Genomic DNA, 20,226 nt, shown 5'->3' on the forward strand with positions numbered 1-20,226 from the left:
TTCTTAAATTAACTTAAAAAGATTCTTTTTTAAGAAAAAATAGGTTTGCACTCTTTTTTTATACCCATTTTTGACTATGAAAACCATAGTCTACCATGGGCACCACACCGTCTCCTCCCTTAGATTTCAATACTTACGAACATGTACGTTCACATTTTTCTTGTTGCTCTTTTTACAAGAACAACTACGAAAAATACAATATAAAGTTTTATAAGAACATTAAAAGGCAGAAGTTGTAAAAGTACTATTAAAAATAAAAACATATGTCTCATATAACAGTGCTTCTGAAATAGGGTTCCGCGGAACCCTAGGGTTCCGCGACGCCTCTCAGGGGTTCCGCGAAGCCTTTTGAAATTTAAAAAAAGAACATTTATTTAATTTAACAGTTTATGTAAAATTAAAATCAGGGGTTCCGCGGAAAAGTTGAACTTTTGAAAAGGGTTCCGCCACTAGAAAAAGGTTCAGAAGCACTGTCATATAGGATATACAAATAAGAATATACATGAGTATAAAACATAAACTGTAAATCATACTATACTTTAATGAAATCTGTAAAGTTTCTTTGTATGTGCTAATTTTATTAAAAATGAAAACTAAGTATTTTGTACTTCTAGTATATGTTACAACTCAGTTATGATTGCTAGTTCTTATAACTATCATTGTTGTAAAAACTTAATAAATACCTAATTAACTTTACATAAAAAAAATTTAAAAAGTAAAACTTTATTTATAGAGTAAACTTAATAATGGATCAAGGGAAAAAAAATATATAAACTATATAAAAAAAATTTAGGTACGTTTCTGCAAGTCTGCAGAAAAATATACCTATGTACGAAAAAACTTGCTTTTATTTCAGCTTGAAAAGACTCTGCTTTCTTAGCTTTTAGCATTCATTTATACTTAGTTATGTACTCCTGACAGATAATTTTGAAATTTATGTACTCTTTAGTATTTTTAGTGTCGTAAAAATTGAACGAGTTAAATACATCTAAATTGTATACATTTAGCGCGTTAAAGATTTAATTTGTCAAAAAGATGCATTGCAAAATTTATTCTAATGAAAGCTGTAGCTCTTCTTTTATTTTATGTTACAAAAGTTTGCATAATTTGATCTTGTTTCTATTAACTGCGTTAAATGCTTGATTTTGAAAACAATATAAATGTTGTTAAGTTAAATCGTGATTATCTTATACCTTATTTTCAATAAACAAGGTTAATTAATTGAGATTTTTATTTGTTAAACTAAGTTTCACACTTTAATGGATCTTCAGTTAAAATTTAAATCTTATTCAAATAGAATTATATTTACTTATATTCTTATAATTTTATTTAGTTATATTTAAACTTATTTTCAATGAAAGTTTTATGTGTTTACACAAGTGGCAACACATAAAGCAAAATAAAAGTCATACGAGGTGTGGAACAAGATAAATTGCCTTGTATACAGTTATCGCCTATACTTAAAAAATCCATTTTTGAATTATTAACAAAACTGCATATTTTCATATTAAATTTAATAACATTATAGGTACTTTAAATTGCTGTGTTCCCGCTAGGACGTTATCACGCGTCATTTCAGATGTTTTAATTTTTGCAACTTTTTTGAGCTAGCCACGTCCCTGCACATACTTAAAAAATTTTATTACTTGTATCATGGACTCATCAGCTGTTTTTTTTAATAATAGTATTAATAACCTAACAAGTAAATAAATTTCAAATTATTAAACATACTTAAGTATAATATTGTACCTCTGTAAAAAAAACTCTATTCATCTAACTCATGAACTGATATAAGAATCAAGTTAAGTAAAATAAAAACTAAACAAACCTATCTGTAGCCACATTGTCATTAGAGACAAAACAATAACACTAAATCCTAAATTTAAAAATCCAAAACAAAGCCATCTCTGCCCACACCCAGTCAAACCACCATCAGTCAGCCCAAAAATAGATTAAAATTATACCAACACAAAAAATTTATCTTAGTTGTTAAAAAATATAGAGAAAACTAAGTTTTACTTTTATCTGATTAATTTTTAAGTAAAACTATTTTTAGTCCCGATTGAAAAGCTCGAAGGTAGCTCTAATCTTTTAGGTTTCTTGGAAATTTACTAGGAATTAAATTGTTTTTTAAATGAAATTCTAATGTAGCCTAAGGTTAGGTAAACAGTTTTATCTAAATAAATAAAGTAATTCTTTTTATAAAAATAATCTTATCAAAATTAGTATTTTCTATCATTATGCTTTTTTCTAAAAAACAATATGTTTACTTGAAATTTATTAAATGAAATAAGTTAAATTCACGCTTTAAGTATACATGTGTTGGAACATATTTTCGATGCGAAGTATAAAACTTTTATGTTTTAAACGAACACATTCAAGATAAAAAACTACAAAGTTTGTAATTATATTATCAACAATTATTGTAATTGAGTTAAAAAGCTGATTTGATAAAAATATACAATTTAGTCTATTAGCTTTTAGAGAAATTAGAATTTACTAAATCAAAAATTTTTAAGAGGATATTTTTTTGGTCCAAGTGTGCTACTTATTCACAATCTTTGAATTTTTACGGTGTAAAGAAGAAAAAATCTAAAATCTAATTAAGCAAAAATAATAAAAATTGATCAACTTAGAAAATAAAACTTTATTTTTTTATTAAAGTCTATGAAAACATCAAATACTTATATGCTAAAGTAACTCTTTAATGGTTGATTTATTAATTTTAAACTTGATTCGAACAAAAACCTATGTAACGAAATCACGTCAATTAGCATAACGTTTTCATTATTCAGGCTTATATTAGGGATTCCTCGATTACTACAAACAAGGGAGTTCTGGCTACTAGTGGGCTATAAATAGTAAAGAGGCGACTAATCTTAACAATTAATAATTATTACTTTTCACAGAAACAACTTACAAACTTATGTAACGTTTGTTATTATGATCAAATAATTTAGTTTTTGTATCAGTTTAAGGTATTTAGTATTTTGAACTTACTATTTTAACTTTAGTTAAAACCATTTGTAAAATAACATTTGATACAATAAATAGATAAACCATTAAAAAAAACATGAGTCATACTTACCGTCAGCACGTATTTTACAAAGACTTATAAGTTTTTAGTAATGTACAAGTTTTCCTTTTAATTTTGTTGTAAATTAAACTAACACTAAAAATGTGTTCATACATGTATACATTTTCAGCAGTTAATAATACTTACCAATTTTTGAATGCCAACTTTATATTGCATAATAAACAACATAATAATAATAATAACTTTATATGCTGTTTATTAATTAGATATTATTAGTTATTAAATTTTAACTTAACGAATACTTTTAAATTTAAAGCTGTGTAAGGACAAGACATTAAAAGGTATTCGTGGTGTGCGACTCGATAACCGTCAGGTTCTTCCTGCACCAGGTCCTTGGACCAAATATTTTGAGCGCTTTTTTTGTCGTTCAATAAACTATATAGTTGTATTTAATATGCATTTAATACTAATCTGAAAAACAATAGTTTTATTAGAGACAATAAAAATATTGAAAATTCATATAAATTTACGAATAATGAAAACTTATACAGTTTTGCTGTAACATTTTACGCTGATTGTTATGGCTAGCTTTTGAAACTATACAAAATTCAAAGAGTAATGTTTTATTGCTGTATTTTATTCAATTAACAATCAATTTTCTTTAAGGAACATACGACATTTGCAGTGAAATTTATTTAAAAACGTTAGATATACAAATGGCTGTTCAAAAGCATTACTGATATTCGTTTTTCAGTGTTGATACCATTATAGGAAATTTTTTATAAAAAAACAAAAAATATAAATTATTTGGTTTGAGAAAAAAAATGAGGTTAAACACAGATCGTCATAAAGCAAGTAACATGCATAGAAACAAACAAAATATTATATCCACAGAATGGCAACTTATACATCGTCGCAGTTGTTTGCCTTTTCGTCAATATCATCGGTCGGTCTGCACAAATCGGACTGATTTTCAAGTTTCGGATAATCTGGTAACATCTTTGCCTCCCCGATGAAGTCTCTTGGGGTGTTCAGCTCCCCGTCCACAAGCTTGTACGGAACAAAACCCGAGTAAGTGTGGTCCGGTTCTTCGTCAGAGTCAATCTCCGGTCCCATGTCCAAGAACTCGTTGGTGTTGTATGCGTCGACCAGCATGTTTTGGCTGTCCATGTTTGCGACATGGACGCTTTGAGCTGGAGACTTTTTACTTTCTGCTTCGTTTTCATTCGTAACACTTAATTTCAGTTGCGTCTGTAGTTTGAAAAAAATGTCAACACTAATCAACGACTTTAAGGTGTTCAAAATACCCTGAACAAAACTTTCAAAACTTTAACAACTATAACATTATTTCAAACAATCATAGTTTTAGTATATTTGAATGAAACTAAAACATGTGTAAAGTTATATTTTCTCTAGATTTTATTAACTTAATAAAGCAACTAAAAAATCTTGTAAAACCCAAAGCTGGTATAAAAAGCGGTTTAAAACTAGTCTAATTAAATCTTTTTATATTTATACAAAATAATGTTCAACTTTAAAAATAAGTAAACTATAACTTTTTTACGTTTTTGTGAAATTAAAACATTTTTATTAGTAAAAACTTGATTTATTAGTGAACTTTTTTTTATGATCCTTTAAACTGATTTGCTAACTATTAACTTTTATAAAAAAACTATATTTTTGAAGATATTTTGGGATGCTTTTTCTTAGTTATACAAATAAAATATAATCATACTATAAAAAATCAAACACCTTCTCTTTTTTAATTTCAACCAACTCTCTCATGTTTTGTAAGGTAGTGGTCAAATTGACAAAACCATGGCACTTTCCCGTCACCCAAGGATGATCTAAAGCTTCTTCTGCAGATATCCGCTTGCTGGCGTCCAAGCACAACATTCTCCTTATCTAATTTTTAATTGAAACTAAAACATTGTTATTATGAAAATTGTAAACTACTTATAAAAGAAGCAACTCTTTCAAATAGAGTATCAAACTTGGTTACTTTTCGAACGCAAAAAAAGTAATAGTAGATGATTCTTCCTAGAAAAAAAAGAAGAAGAACACTGAATTAACTTCAAGCCTTAAATTATAATATGTGATAATGTTTTAATACATTATAGAGCTTGTTGTAAACATCAAAACAAGAAAATATTTTTTTCCAAAATCTAACCATCTAGAACTCTGAATCAGTTTGGTAATTTTAGAATTTGAAATAGACTTTTATATAATTTTTTAGATTACGATTTATTAGTCTTTAATTACTACCCTACATCTGACTTAAGCTGGTGCTTAAATACTTTACATCTTAAATTTGATTTTAATTTGATTCATCTATTTGGGAAATAAAAGAAAAAGTACCAATGTTGATATTCCTCATTACAATATATTAATGCAAATAATTTCTTGCCACTAACCAAATCTTTCGCATTGAGTGAGATGGCTTGCCAATGAGGCAAGTTGAAATCGTACTCAGCTCTCAAGATTTTCTGAAACATCGCTTCATTTCCACTTTCGTCATAAAACGGCTCGGATCCACACAATCTACAATATTTCAGAGCTTAATTTTTTGAATTGTTTTGAATTACAGAACAAAAACTTTACGGTTTTAATAAAGTCAACTTAACAGATCAAAGGTTTCATTTTTTAAAAGTCTTAAAGTACTTTTTTTACTTTTAAGACTTATCTGAATTATTTATATATTTTTAATAATAAAATGATAGTTAAAAAAATCGTTTTTTTTTTAACTGAGAACAAGGAAAAACTTGTGAAAACTTATAACTAAATAATATTTTTTAGTTAATGGTAATTTTTAAGGACTTAAAAACAAAATTATACTATTGGAATTAAATTTAATAATTTAAATTTTTAAAATCTAAACATAAAAGTTTTCTTACGACTTGTCAATAAAAATATATTCTGATTTTTCAATAACAATGTTATGAATTTATTCTTTCAATACTTTATTTTACAAACTAAGTTTCGGTCAAGATCTCGTCAGTGCTTAAATAAATCTAAAAAGATATGTAACAGTCATGTAACAATAACATTCAAACAATTAAATAAAAACAAACTTTTACTCAAAATTTATACTTAAAAACAAAACTAATTTTAATATCAAGATTGAATTTATGGTAAAGTTAAAATTTTAGTTTCAAAATCAATATAACAAAAAGAATAATGATAAAAGCTGTGTGTAGCTTTCTTTTTTCTTCTACTTAATTTTCAAAGTAAACATTGCTTAAGTAAAAATATAGTTAATGGTACTAAGTGAGCTTTTTGTTGAGATGCATTTTAATATAGCTAATTTTAATTATGACGTAGTTATTGAAAATTTAAACAGTTTTGTGCTTGTAATAGCTGTGAAAATTTGAAATTTTGCCTGAATGCTTTTTATAAAAACTTTTAGTTTCAAGAAAATAGTAGCTATATAAAAACTTTTAAATAGCATGCATAAAACCTATATTAAGGACAACTTAAGACTTAAGTTTTGAAGTAGAGGTTTCTGAAGTGCGGGCAGGAATAAAAGAGCTCGTACCGTTTATTTAAGTAGTTACCCCTTCTGTCGGCTTTGGCAATCGCAACCTTTTCTAGTATGCAAGTACTGCAAATGCTTTGTGGGTTTTTGGCTTTGCCAATATGGTGGATTACTTCCCAGTCTATTTTATAATCAATGTTGTTATTTTTAAGTTTCCATATGTATTTTGATATTTCTGAGCCGTTTCTTTGTAGTTTTTAAAATCACTGATATGGTTGTACCATCTTTTTTTTAACGTCCCATCCGTTGATCTCAAATAGTTTTTTGTTTCGTTATCTGATCTGATTGTTGCTATATATATATGACATTTTCAAATAAGCATTTGTTATTGAGAGGACATTTAATTTTTGTTCGACAGTTGCAAAGTGTTTCGTTTTCTTTATCGTTTTTTGTTTTTAAGTATTTTCGATTATGTTTTTGGATTAATTTCTTAATATTGCTCATGCAGCTATATGAAATTTTACAGTTATTTCTGTTTGTACTTTTGTTTAACTTGTGGTCTTCTTAAATATGTTTATCTAATAGCTGCAGAAAAGCTTTACCTATATTGGTTCTTACTGACTGACAGAAGGGTGGGTTGAAGTAGATTGTTTTTCTTGTTTGGTTGGTTTCTATTTGTTTTGGCGGTTTGAGTATTTAAGTTTGTGTTTGAAGTTTGAGTATTCTGGTATCTGTTAAAGCATTCTAGTATCCGGTTATTGATTCTTTTAAAATTTCTTCGGTTTTTGACAGTCTATTGAGTCTTTTTTCGATCATTTTTTGGAGGTTCTTTTTGATAATGGACGATTGATTCGACCACTTGTTAATATAATGTTTATATTAATAACAATGTTATGTCTAATAGTAGAATAAGAACTTAAAAATAAAGATACCTTTAGTGTTTAAATTTTTTATTACCAACTTACAAATGTATCAGATATCCTAAAGTTATTTGAGTTTCAAAATAATTTCAGTTACTGTGTTTCTTTATTCTTAAGTATTTAAAAGTACTTTTTAATTTTTTTAATAAGTTTAAAAGCTTTTTGTGGGTCGGATTTATAAGAAAAAAGTTATTTCTGGCTGCCATAGTCTTCAAAAATTCTTACTTTAAAAAGTTGATTGATAATTAAAACCTTTTTTTTAAGTTATACAGTCACTACTGTTTACTCTAAGTTAATTTAAAAGCACATAAAAATGCTTAAGATTTCTTGTATTTTATTTATTTTTTCAACCTAAAAATAAGTTTTGAGCAAGAAATATCTATTTCAACGAGCAGAATCTAGGCGATAGGCCATAGCCTGGTTGAAGCCATATAATTTTTTTTTGTACTAAAATAAATCGTTTTGAAAAACTTCATAGCTTGATTATAAACTGATTGATTTCAAAATTGAAACTTAAATTCGAAAATAAATAATAAATTTAAGTTGTGTCAATTAAATCAGTTAATGGCAATAGAATAGATAGTCAACACAACATTGTATGTACTTTATTTCTTTAACACTTGTCAAAAAAAGTGTTTATTTTAGGTTATAAAATTTAATTTAAGCTTATATATAGCTACAAATTTAATGGTTACATGACAATTCAAATTCCGACAATTCAAATTCTTAAAAAAATATTAATTTCAATAAGTAATATAAATTTGAAAAAAATAAATTATAAATATGTAAATCTTATTAGTATCTACAAGCCACTTTTTTCTTTTTTGCAAGATCTTAAATATTTTTCAACATGTTCTAAAATTACTAAAAATAACTATGTTTTTTACTTTATTTAAGTAATATCTCAAAAAAATTTTAATGTTTTGCAAAAAGAAAAATGACTTATAGAAATTAATATAACCTACATATGAATCTTTTAATTTGACAAATACACATTACTATTTCAATTTTGGCCCTTTCAATTTATTTTTAAGAATTAGAATTTTCCGAATTTGAATAGTCGTGCACCAAAATTGAATAGTTAAACATTTTTTGAAAAGTCTAACTACAAAAACACATATTTTAAACCAACATAAATATAGCAGATTTAAGTTTTACCTATTTTTGTTTTTAATTCAGTAAAGTTATTTTAAAGTTATTACTTATTTAAATACTTTTCTTTAATATCAACAAATAACAAAACACACAGTGTGTACATTATGACCCCAACCGACCACATGTCTACTTTTTCACAATAGGGAGTTCCCATTAACAGTTCAGGAGCAGCGTATCCCGGCGTTTTGCAAATTGACTCCATTACAGTACCCCAGTTTACCCGCGATAAGGCAAAATCAGCAATCTAAATGATAGCTTTTGTTTTATGTATTAGCTAATCACACATAAATCTATAATTAATATAACATGAAACACATTAACAGTAACAAAGTTAAACAAAGCAGTATTTTAGCAGTATTGATTATAGTTATAAGTAACGGATTTTTAATACTACTACTCACTTTAAGTTGCTGATTTTCAGTTTTGTCAGAAAAGAGTAAATTTTCAGGTTTCAGATTTCTATGAATTACACCTTTAGAGTGCAGATACTGAAAAAAAACTTTTTATATATTATTATTCACAACTGTACTAAAGCTATAAAAAAATATATCTAAAAACTAAATAATTAAAAAAGTTAGCAGATATAACTTTTTACTTAATTTTAAATTATAATTATGTTTTCAAAAGTTTTTTTTATTCTACATATTATTATGTTTTATCTGATTAATTAAAATCATAATTAAAAATCTTAGTTTACATAATATGTTCTAATTGTAAAACCTTGTCAATTAAAGTAAATTTTTACAGTTTAAGTAATGACAATTCACACTAATAGGTACTAGTTCAATATTAAATATATACAACTATTTACTGATTTAAAAGAAGTAAATGCAATTCGGTAATAGTGTACTGCACATCAATAAATAAGATTAAAGAAGATTTATTTGTAAGGTAAACACTTCAGAACCACATTAGTTCTACAAATATATTTTCTACATACAATAAAACTAAAAAATTTAAGCAAAAGAAACAAAAAAAAGATCTAGTTCTGTTTTTTTTTTTTCAAATAACTTAATAGTATATTTTTAAGAGCTTTGCTTGTACTGAACTATTTTTTGAAATATCTTAGCATTTTTATTTAGAATTTTATTTTATTTAAATTTTTTATATATGACGCTTAGTTTAAAAACTTGTAAATAACAAAAAAAAAAATTAACTAAAAATTTAATTATTTTAAAAATGTATATTTTTAAAAAACTGTAAATTTTAGTTATAATTACATCATTTTAATAAAAACTACAGAAATATATTTATGTTATTTACTTGCTGTTGATTCATTTATGGTATAAAAAGGAATATATTGTTTTAAAACAACTTTTCAACTTACTAATATAGACCTTAGTAGTTGTCTTACTAAACTTGCAGCTTTTGTTTCATTATAATTGCTTTGTTCTAGTAGGCTGTATAGATGGTTATTTTTTTAAATTAATATTCAAGATAAAATATTTTCAGTTGAATTTAAAGTGCCTTAGTTATTGTTTGATTAATGATCTCTTTTGTTAAAATATTTATTGATATTAGTTATCTACAACATGTTATAAACATAATTTTACTTTTTTACCTTTCAAACAATTTACCACCATTTGCATATTCAAGAACAAGGTAAACCATTTTTTCTGACTCATATATGTCTTTTAAACGAATCTAAAGTAGTTTTTAAAGAGTATTAAAAGTTTTTTTCTAAAACTAAATTATACTGTCTATACTATATTTAATTATATATTACATTATTTGTTGATGTATAACGTTAATAATCATTTTTACAATTTAAATATAGTAAATAAGTATGGAAGTCTCAAATACAGAAGCATAACAAACAAGAAAGATTTAAGACATTTTTCGTTTCTATAAGTTAACCTTATTTAAATATACCAAAAATGTAACACGTAAGTGTTCATTAACCTAATATGAAGTATTTGAGCTTTTTTAACAAGAGGTGTTGTACTCAGTTAAATAGGTGAAAATCCTAAACTAAAATATTTAGTTAGCAACTTTTTAAATAGTAATGTTAAAAAACTAAAAATATATCAAAAATTAAAATTATTGTGGTGATTGTAGTAAATAAAAAATACAGTTCGAGTAGTCTAGGCTTGAACAAACTAAATAATGATAATTTAAATATTTGTGTATAACTTCACTCAATTTTGTGTATGCTGGAAAAACTTCTATTCTTATTTTTACATATTTTATAGACTTTAATACAAACTAGCTACTTATTTAAATTTATAGCAATAAAGTTAAATATAGTTAAAATTGAATGTTTTAAAAACTTACAATGTTGTGATGATTAACAGTTAACAAATTATTTATATCTTGAGCTGGTAATTTCCGTTCTTTCTGTGTAATATTATTAATCTTTTTAGAAGAGTTTGTAGAAAAACTATTTTTTTATTACAATTAAACATTAATCTACTATTGAGTTTTAAAGGAGTTTTCATTATTTTTATATACTTTACCTTCATATTTTGATTTTATTAAGCAGGATGACTATAATATTTAAAATTTGGTATAAGACAATCTGGTATAAACTTCAAAAGTATAAATATTTTAAGTACACAATTGTAAATACTGTTAAACTTACTGTTTTATTGAATGATTTTACAGCATATTTATGACCTGATACCTTTTCCTTTACTTTGTGAACAGTATATATACTGCCTCTAAAAATTTTAACTTTATAAGTTAATCAGACTTAAAAAAATGATACTAAAAAACTAACTTTGAAATTTCTTTACAGAATTCATATTCTAACATTATAGGTTTCTTTTTGGAAATTACAAACCAGTAACTTATTTCTGGTACATTTTTCTTTTGATTTTTTGTTTTAGGTTTTTTAAGAGTTTTTGTTTGCTTTTTTTGTTTTGCTTCACTGTTTGAAAATAATTTTAAAACTAAAGCATTAAGTAAACTATAATTTATCAAAATCATGTTAATGTTTAATTTGATATATACCAAAGACTTAAATATTAAAAAGTTAACTTAAAACATATAAGCTAACTTTTTTTTCAATTATTAGGAAAGCTAGTAAATTTTTATAAATAACAGTAAAGAGAAATAAATACAATTAATTTCACTTGAAAAATTTTAGCAGATATAATAGCAGGGTGGCCAGTGTTTTTTGTTATTAATTTGATATATTTTAAGATTTTTTCCAGGTTTTTTAAAGAACAAGTTTACTTGTCTCTTCATAGTATAAAATTGAATTAAAAAGGGTTGCCACAGATAAAAAAAAATCCAGTTTTTTAAAACTACATGTTTTTTAATCTTTTTTAAGTTTAAGATTAAGTTTAAAGTAAAAACTGTCTTAAATGGTATAACAACATTAAAAAGATACTGTAAAGCTACTTTAAAGGTGTTTAAAAATTCAATTTAATGAGGACAAAAAATTTGCGTATATATGATAAACTTATTGTGTCAAACTAAAATTTCACTACTAAACATGTAAAAACTGTTTAAAGTTTCAGGATTTTCTAGGTTTTTTTAGCCAAATTGTAAAATTAAAAGTTTTTCCAGGTTTTGAGGCAACCCTGATCAAAGAGTAATTACTATTTTAACAATATAAAATTACTGAAAACATACTGTAACACTATTTTTAATGTTGTTTAAATTAATAAAACCTAAACAGTATATACTCTTTTTACTCTATAAATAGTTATTTCTTATTAAATTCAAATTTATTTTTTTTATATAAAATTTGTTAATATTAGGTTTTCCAGGTTTTTTGATAACTTTGGTTGAAGGTTTTACTTTTTTTTTGTGCTTAAATTTTTTAATTCCAAGTTTTTCAAGGTTTTAAAGTAAAATAGCTGCCCATAATATAAACAAGTTTTTTTTTCAAACTTTTTTTTGAATTTTCACTGTATCCTTTTTGGTTTATCTTGTAGAAAAATGTTTAGCTTGCTTACTTTTAATTTATAATCAACATCTATTTTTACTTTCTTGAAGTCAAAACAGCTAAAAAAATGAGTGGTTTGTAGCATAATGAATAAAAATTCTTTCTCCACACCAGGTTTATCAAACATAGATAAGAGCATTTACTTTTTTTTTAATAAACTTATTAATTTCTTATGAGGCAAAGCAATGTTTTAAAATAAAGTACTGAATGAACTAAACAGTTTTAACAGCTGTACTTGTTTAAAACATAGTAGAAATAAAAATTTAAGTTTTAGTCTACTTAAACAATTTTTTACCAATGCAACAATCTATTAACTATGGATCTCTTATCAAGGGATAGTTAACTATAATTTTGGTTTAACAAAGTTACTGAATTTATGGGAATGAAAGATTGTATACTCACTTATGATGACCTTAGTAAAAGCACTTTAAAGTTTAAAGGTGATCCGTTGAGTAATTATGACTTCACAACAAAATCTTGTTTATAGCAGAATAATTTTGTTTTGATAAAGTCACTACATGTATGGGAATGAAAGTTTGTATAGCCACTAATGATGAACTTAGTAGGAGCACTTTAAAGTTTCAAGGCAATCATCATAAAAACACAAGAGCTTACTATATTTAGTAACTAAACTTATTTGTATTAATGCCATAGGGGGGTTTAGCACTTTTTTTCACAAAAATTAACTTTTGCTTTTATATGAAAGCTTTAAGTACAAACTACACACCAGTTTTGAAAGAATTCAAAAATATCATTTAACTTTTGAGATAGTTCAATTTTTGTTAAAAGTTTCTGATACAAACGTATCAACCGCAAATTTTGTTGTCAATTTTCTTAGAAATTTTAAAAATCACTAAAATCTATTTTCTCCTTTATTTTTCAAGCAATCTTCTTCAAATTTCCAGGAAATGTTCCTTATGTTAAAAGAAAAAAATGTTACTTATGAATGTTAATAGCTTAAAAAAATGAAAATTTTATCACTAAAATTAAAAAAAAAAAAGTCATTTTTGCTTAAATTTTTGAAAGTATTTTTTGTTATTGAATAAAGATTAAACTGTGAAAGTTTGAAGAAGATTGCTTAAAAATTTAGGAGGAGACAGATTTTAAATAAAATAGTCTTTTATCGCTGTTTTAGTTTTCACTTCCCAGAGGGAACCTATTATGCGGCCTGACTTTGACTGGTCAATTTCTCATATCTCAAAAAATAATTTGAATTTTTTAAAACAATAAATAGCATCTTGAACCTTAGAAAATACTCTATAAAATAAGAACAACTTGTAAAAAACATGGCTTACTCCCCTATGGCCTTAAAATTTACTTGCAAACAAATTTTGTTTAAATATTTGCAACTACACTTTAGTAAATATTTTAATTAAGTAAATGGTAATAAAAAAATTAAAACCTAAACTTCATTAATTAGATTTTAACCAAATATTTTCATATCATCTTTAAAAATATTTAAAATATATTAATTAAAATAATTTATAAAGGGAGTAGGTTTAAAATTAGTTTAAAAGATTAAGGAAAAGTAAAACTTAAATTAAAAGCATCATTATTGTATTTAATGTACTTTTATAGAAACTTACTGTAGAAATTAGATATACTAACCAAAAAATATATTACTTCTTAAAAAGCAGTTTTTATTTTTTATATTGTAATACATAAAAGCTTCATGAAAAAAAAACAATTGAAACCTCACAACTATAGTACAGAAAAATACCTTATGGTTATCAAGCTACAAACAACTTATAACTTTATCTACTGCTGATACTTTAAACATCAGAAATAGAAAAACATCAGAAAATACTAACTCTTACCTCTGCAACGATAAACGTTTTCTGAAGGTATAAATGTTTTCTGAAGGTAACAAGAAATAAAATAGCATGTTTTAACTAACTTAAGTATAATTATTTCTTAATTAAAATATATAAAAAAAAATTAACCTTGACTTTACCATTTTTATTTCTTTGAGGGTTTCTAACAATACAAAACAGTACACATATAACACAAATTATATCTGGCTAACTAGAATTCAGTACTTGCTTTCAAAATGCTTTTAAATTGTCATGGAGTTTTTGTTTTCTGTAGCGCCACTAAGTGTTAAAAAATACAACCACAGTGTTGAGTAGACATCGATAACATACAAGTTCCAGAACAAAATATCGTTATTTCGTTCTTGCATTTACTCCGATACTTTTCAAAGTAGAATCTTTGTAAACTTAGTTATTTTATATAAAGCTACTATTTTTTTATTATTTTTTTACCTTAATGTTCAAAGACTGACGGTTTAAGTGTAAAATCTAAGCCTTTACAATTATTTTAAGACATGCTAAATTCTTGCAACTTTGCTACACATCTTAAACAAAGTAAAAGGTTTTTACTTTACTTGAAAAGCGTATTCTATAATATGGGACAGCCTTAGCTTTCATACACTTAATAATAGCTAAAATCTACCAATAGTTTAAAAAAGTAACCACTATCTTTAATATTGATATCAAAAAAGATAATTTTGAAAATTACAATAATCATATTTAAATTAAGTTTTTGCTCATTTAATTTGATTTTTCTTATTTTTTTCAAAGAAAAATTTTTGAGATGTAATGCGTACCTCATGATGGTGTTTATCTTCAAAGTATTGATGTAAAGATTTTAATGTCCTTTAACATACTGTAGTCTGTAATACTTAATGTAATAAAAATTAACACTAAAAAAAATAAAAATAATAAAACTAGTAACATTTAATTTGAAAGTAAAATTTCGTAGTAAAAAGAATATTATTAGAAAACTAAAATCAAAATTTATATTTTTTTAAGTATCTATGTTTATTAAAAACTAGAAACTACTACAATTAGATACACTTTAAAGCTCGTTTTAGAGAGACTTGATTTTTAAAAAGTTATAAATCATTCTACGTGACTTTTTACTTATTCAAAGTTAAGCATATATTATTTTTTTTAATTTATACTGTATATTGTACACTTTTTCTATTACTGAACTTCTTAGAATTTATATTTGTATTGTATGCACAATATAAAGTAAGTGTTACTCTATAAGTTTTTTTTTAATTTTAATATTGTGTTATTTCCTTAAAATACATCTTAGTAACTTTTTTAATTGGAAAAAGCTTATTTATGGTAAATTAATAACAAAAGCTAATTTTCAATACAAATAGTTTTGTACCAAAATATTTAGCGTCAGTCAACTGCAGATCTAAGGCGCTTCTGATTGGGAAATATTTTAATCATTTTATTATTAATTAATAATTCTTTTTTTTTGTATACTTGGGTAAGGTGGGTTAGAAATAAGGGTATAGATTAAAAACTTTGGGTTAGAGATCGGGGTTTAGATATTATTAAAATTATTTTTTATTTTTACTTTACCTGATCTGCATAATAATATGAATGTGAAAATTTCCCAAAGCTTACGACTGCAGCTGACTCAAATATTTATTACTTGGCAGTTACAAGGATTCACCGTTAAGCGGTTTATCAAACTGCACTGCAAAATATATTTTATTTAATTTTTTTTTAATTATATGTATATTATGTTATGTACTGCTAAAAAGACTGTTAGTACAGCTGTAGTTTATATTAAACTTTATGTTTTTTTTATAAATAATTACAGATAAAAATCACACTTGAATCTAAACTTGATAATAAATTACAACTTTGGATAAAATTTTGCAAGTAGAAAAAATATTTCTAAGGAGTAATTTTTTGAACTATCCAAACTGCAAAATTTTAATCAGTTTCTGTCCAAGTTGGAGTCCAATGCGTCAAAACTTTTATTTAGCAAACTAAGTAATAATACAGTATACTACCGCTTAAGTACGCACTTTTTTTGGTACGCATCACGCCTTAAGTACGCACTTATCCAGAAAGACAAAGTAAAGGATGTTATACTAGAACTTATAAAAAATTCCAGTTTTTTTGCCTAAATTTTCAATCATCAAGTTTTTCCAGATTATTTTATGTTTCAAGGTAGAATGGCCAACCTGCTGAGTTAGCCTGAGACTTTCACAACTTTTAAACTAGGGTGAGTAATCCTGAGTAGTCTAAAGTAACCTGAGATTGTGACAGTCCTGTTATTAAATGTTAATAAACTAAATACTTATGTAGTAGTTGCAGAAAAGTAAAAAGAATAATGATATTTGAGCTGTAATGCTATAAAATAAATATAGATGACAAAGTTAAAAAAACCTACAAATACAAAATAGTTAAGTCATAAATTAATTTAAATGTACATACATCGATGTTTTGAAAATGTTTAGTAAACAAAATGTAGTTTGGTACTTTTCCTCTAACAAAACAAAATGTAGCTTAATATTTTTTTTTAATCATTGACTGACATTGACTTTCTATATTAAATGTATGTATTAATTATGTAGAAACTTTTTATAGAAAAAATAAATCATTTCAAGATTTATGAAAAAATTTTACAAATTAGAATTATGTATTAAATGTTATTTAAAATAAAAAGACTTGTTTGTTTGGCTTAATTATTTGGTGGTGTAAGAAAGAAAACAAACAACTAAATTTCATATTATACTATGTCGTCAAAAAGTACGCACTACCCGTGCTAAGTACGCACTTTTTGGTCGGGTTCAATTTGTGTACTTAAGCGGTAGTGTACTGTATATGACATTTGTGGCAGTGCCACGTGAGTAATAAGTTTTTAAATTTGATATTAAACCAAAGATATTTCATTGAAAAAGCGATTTTAATCACTCCAGCAGAGTCTCCAGCCTTTCAGAAAAAAGAGTTCTAAACTCACAATGGACATTTTTACTTGAGATTTCATGCTCAAGTAATTGTATAGCGATTTTCTCAATGAAATCTCGCAAATATACTGTTGCATACAAGTAATACGGGCATATATTTACTTGGAGTTTAAAGTTGCAAGAATCCTATTGATTTAATATGCCAACTAACTACAAATGATTTATAAGCGTTAGCTTGTTTTAACAAAAATGGCATGCCGATATAATTTCTGTAGTTTTGTTGTATGGACAAATTGCATGTCTTAATAAACTTTATACTTGATTTTTTTTATTTTTAATAAGCAAATTTTTAAATTTCTTATGAAATTTATGAGTTTTATTTTTTACATATATTATTTTGATTAACGTTATTAAGTACAAAAAAAAAGCATATTAGTATTTATTTTAGTTTTTAACTTACCGCTAACATGTTTAAAAAAAAAATTCATTACAACTATTCTATTTATGTAAAAGAACGATAAAAAAAGTTTAATTAAATTTTTTAATTTTTAAAACATTAACTTTAAAGCTTCATATTTGATTAACTAAGTGTATTGACATATTTTTTTGTGTTCCGTCCAGGACAAGATGTTGATGTTGAAAGGTATCCGTAGTGTGCGACTCTATAACCGAAAGGTTTTTATTTCACTAGGTGTTTTGAGCGTTTTTTTTTGTCGTTCAATAAATTATAGTTATTTTTATTTAATTGTAGTAATAAAAAACTATGTATGGTATTTATAATTTACCACAATTTTTCTATACTTATAATAATATTAAAACCTTTGTTTTATGTAGATTTCTTTAAATTTAATTTCATTGAAGAACTAATATTTCAATTGTTATTCTTTTTAGTAAGTAAGTTACTAGCTCACAATAAAAGTAAACAAGTTTAAGTACAAAAGTACAACATTTTTTTTCAATCGTAAATTGTTTAATTTCCGAACACTTCAATCACTTATTCTGAAAACTAGTAAATAAGTTTTGTACGTTTAAATAGTAACAAACGAAAATTTTATATAAATCATAGAAGTATTTAATCTATTTAGTAATTAGAGTTTTGAGATAAGTTTGAAGTTTGTTTAAGAATTACAGAAAAATCTGACAACTTAACTCAACCAAACTGTTGTGCTATTTCCTAAAAAAGTTATCTTTATTTTAAGTAATTCAAAACTAACAAAACTATAAAACAAACTTTTTAAAAGAAACCCTTTTTTACTTGTGAATTTATTAAAGCAAGTTTTATTTAAAAAAAAAGTTTAACAATGATACTATACATTTAAACAAGACCTCAAAACTTAACTCAATCATAACCTAGTAACTTATTTATAAATAAGTGACCACAGTAGTTTAAACACTATAAAAACATGTTTTTTTTTTGCTAGTTTATTTAAATTACTTTAATTATAAATAATACATTTTAAATTTTTACTTGCATATTGATAAGTACAGACTATTGTTTTCGACTAGAATAAATTTTTTAATAAATCAACGAAAAAGTTATGGTGTGAAAAAATGTAAATTATTCTTTCCGTACATTCGCACATTCTCGTTTTGTTTAAATTCAGTTTGTTTGTTTTATGGGCGTACTTTAATATAAGCAACTTCTTCAAACTTAAAAAAAGTTTAGTAAGTTTAGTACTACCGCTAATATTTGACGATTAGTTTTATCATAAGTTAAAAAAAATTTCAGCATTTAAAATTTCCTAAATAAAGTTTAGTCACAGAAAAGCAAAATATGTTATTAAAACGTGATCTAGTTTTTTCAACTTATTAAGAATAGTTATTTTATAAATCAGTTTTTTATTTTGTACTTCATATTAATAGTTAATAACCTTTTTGAGAGCTTAATTTTTTGTTTAAATTTATTTATGTGATTTTACTGTACAATACTTTCTAAAAAAAGGAAACTTAACAGAAGTTTACAGAATTTTTGAGTTTACTTTTCATTATTTAAGTCATCAATTTAAAATTATATAATGTTGTAACCTGTAAATTTGTTGATAAAGGCTAATAATCATTTATTTATAAAATTTTATTTGATTTAGCATTTTCTTAAAAATGTAGCTTAAATAAAAGAAATTCAAAAAAATGCTAAATGTTTTTGTTATTGCATTTTTTCTAATTTTAACCATATTTTTTGCTAAAAAAAACAAATCAAAGTCAAAAAGAAGATATCTGTTTATTATTTTTTTAACAACTACTCTTATACTATTCGTGTTAACGTTTGTATCCAAACAGCAACACACAGTTACTTTATTTGCAAGAAATTATGACCACAGAAATAATGAATGTAAGCAGTTATTTTTATTAACTTTTTTCATTAAAGTAATCTAAAAAAAGCATTCTAACATTAAAAACAAACTATGCTTGCAAAATGATTCTACAAAAAATGATAAAAATATGTTCTTTGTTAATTCTGTAAAATAATTTAAACGTTTTAAAATTTTATCGTACTATAACTTTAAATCACATGTTGTTTTTTTTTTCACAGTAAACTTACTATCAATATAAAATTTAAAAAATATGTTAGCCGGTGCTTTTAGACATAAAGTACTTTTAAATTACATAAACTTATGTCCATTACAAAGTTAATTTTAAACAGTTCAAATTAATTTCAAGTTGAAACTAACTATTTTTATAGACAAAGAAATAAACTTGTCGAAGTTTGATGAAAACAAACCAAAAGAAAAGTTGGTTTAAATAATATCGAGGAACATTTTTAAACCGCAATAAATCCTTTAATGTTAAAATCATTTATAAAATCGTTTTACTTCGGTTTAAATTATAGGCTCGCGTATTTTATTTCATCTAATTGAAAAAATTATGTTTTTGTTTAACAACTTTTTTTCTAAAACCTTTTAACAATTTTCAGTATAGGTACACTAATATCTCCAAAAAGTCCACATGCAAACAAAAAAAGATTGACAGGAATTTATATAAAAAAAGGTAAAGAGAGCATTAAAATTGCAAAGAAAAATTTGTTTA

General features: G+C 24.6%; 1 protein-coding gene across 1 annotated transcript; it reads right to left on the minus strand.

The window, feature by feature from the left end:
• Window positions 1–3,627: 3,627 nt before the first annotated feature.
• On the minus strand, window positions 3,628–14,518 carry LOC145842986 (myosin light chain kinase A-like). The gene is made up of 11 exons (XM_082950459.1): window positions 14,426–14,518; window positions 11,307–11,456; window positions 11,169–11,247; window positions 10,862–10,924; window positions 10,149–10,231; window positions 9,915–9,987; window positions 8,989–9,075; window positions 8,680–8,831; window positions 5,452–5,578; window positions 4,790–4,942; window positions 3,628–4,288 (listed from the first exon to the last, which is right to left on the minus strand). The coding sequence occupies exons 1-11, from the start codon at window positions 14,437–14,439 to the stop codon at window positions 3,941–3,943; spliced, it is 1,329 nt and encodes a 442-aa protein (XP_082806585.1). The 5' UTR covers window positions 14,440–14,518; the 3' UTR covers window positions 3,628–3,940.
• Window positions 14,519–20,226: the final 5,708 nt, after the last annotated feature.

Source organism: Thalia democratica, chromosome 1 (assembly GCF_965202585.1).
Source record: "Thalia democratica chromosome 1, ktThaDemo2.hap1.1, whole genome shotgun sequence".
Taxonomy (NCBI): Eukaryota; Metazoa; Chordata; class Thaliacea; order Salpida; family Salpidae; genus Thalia; species Thalia democratica.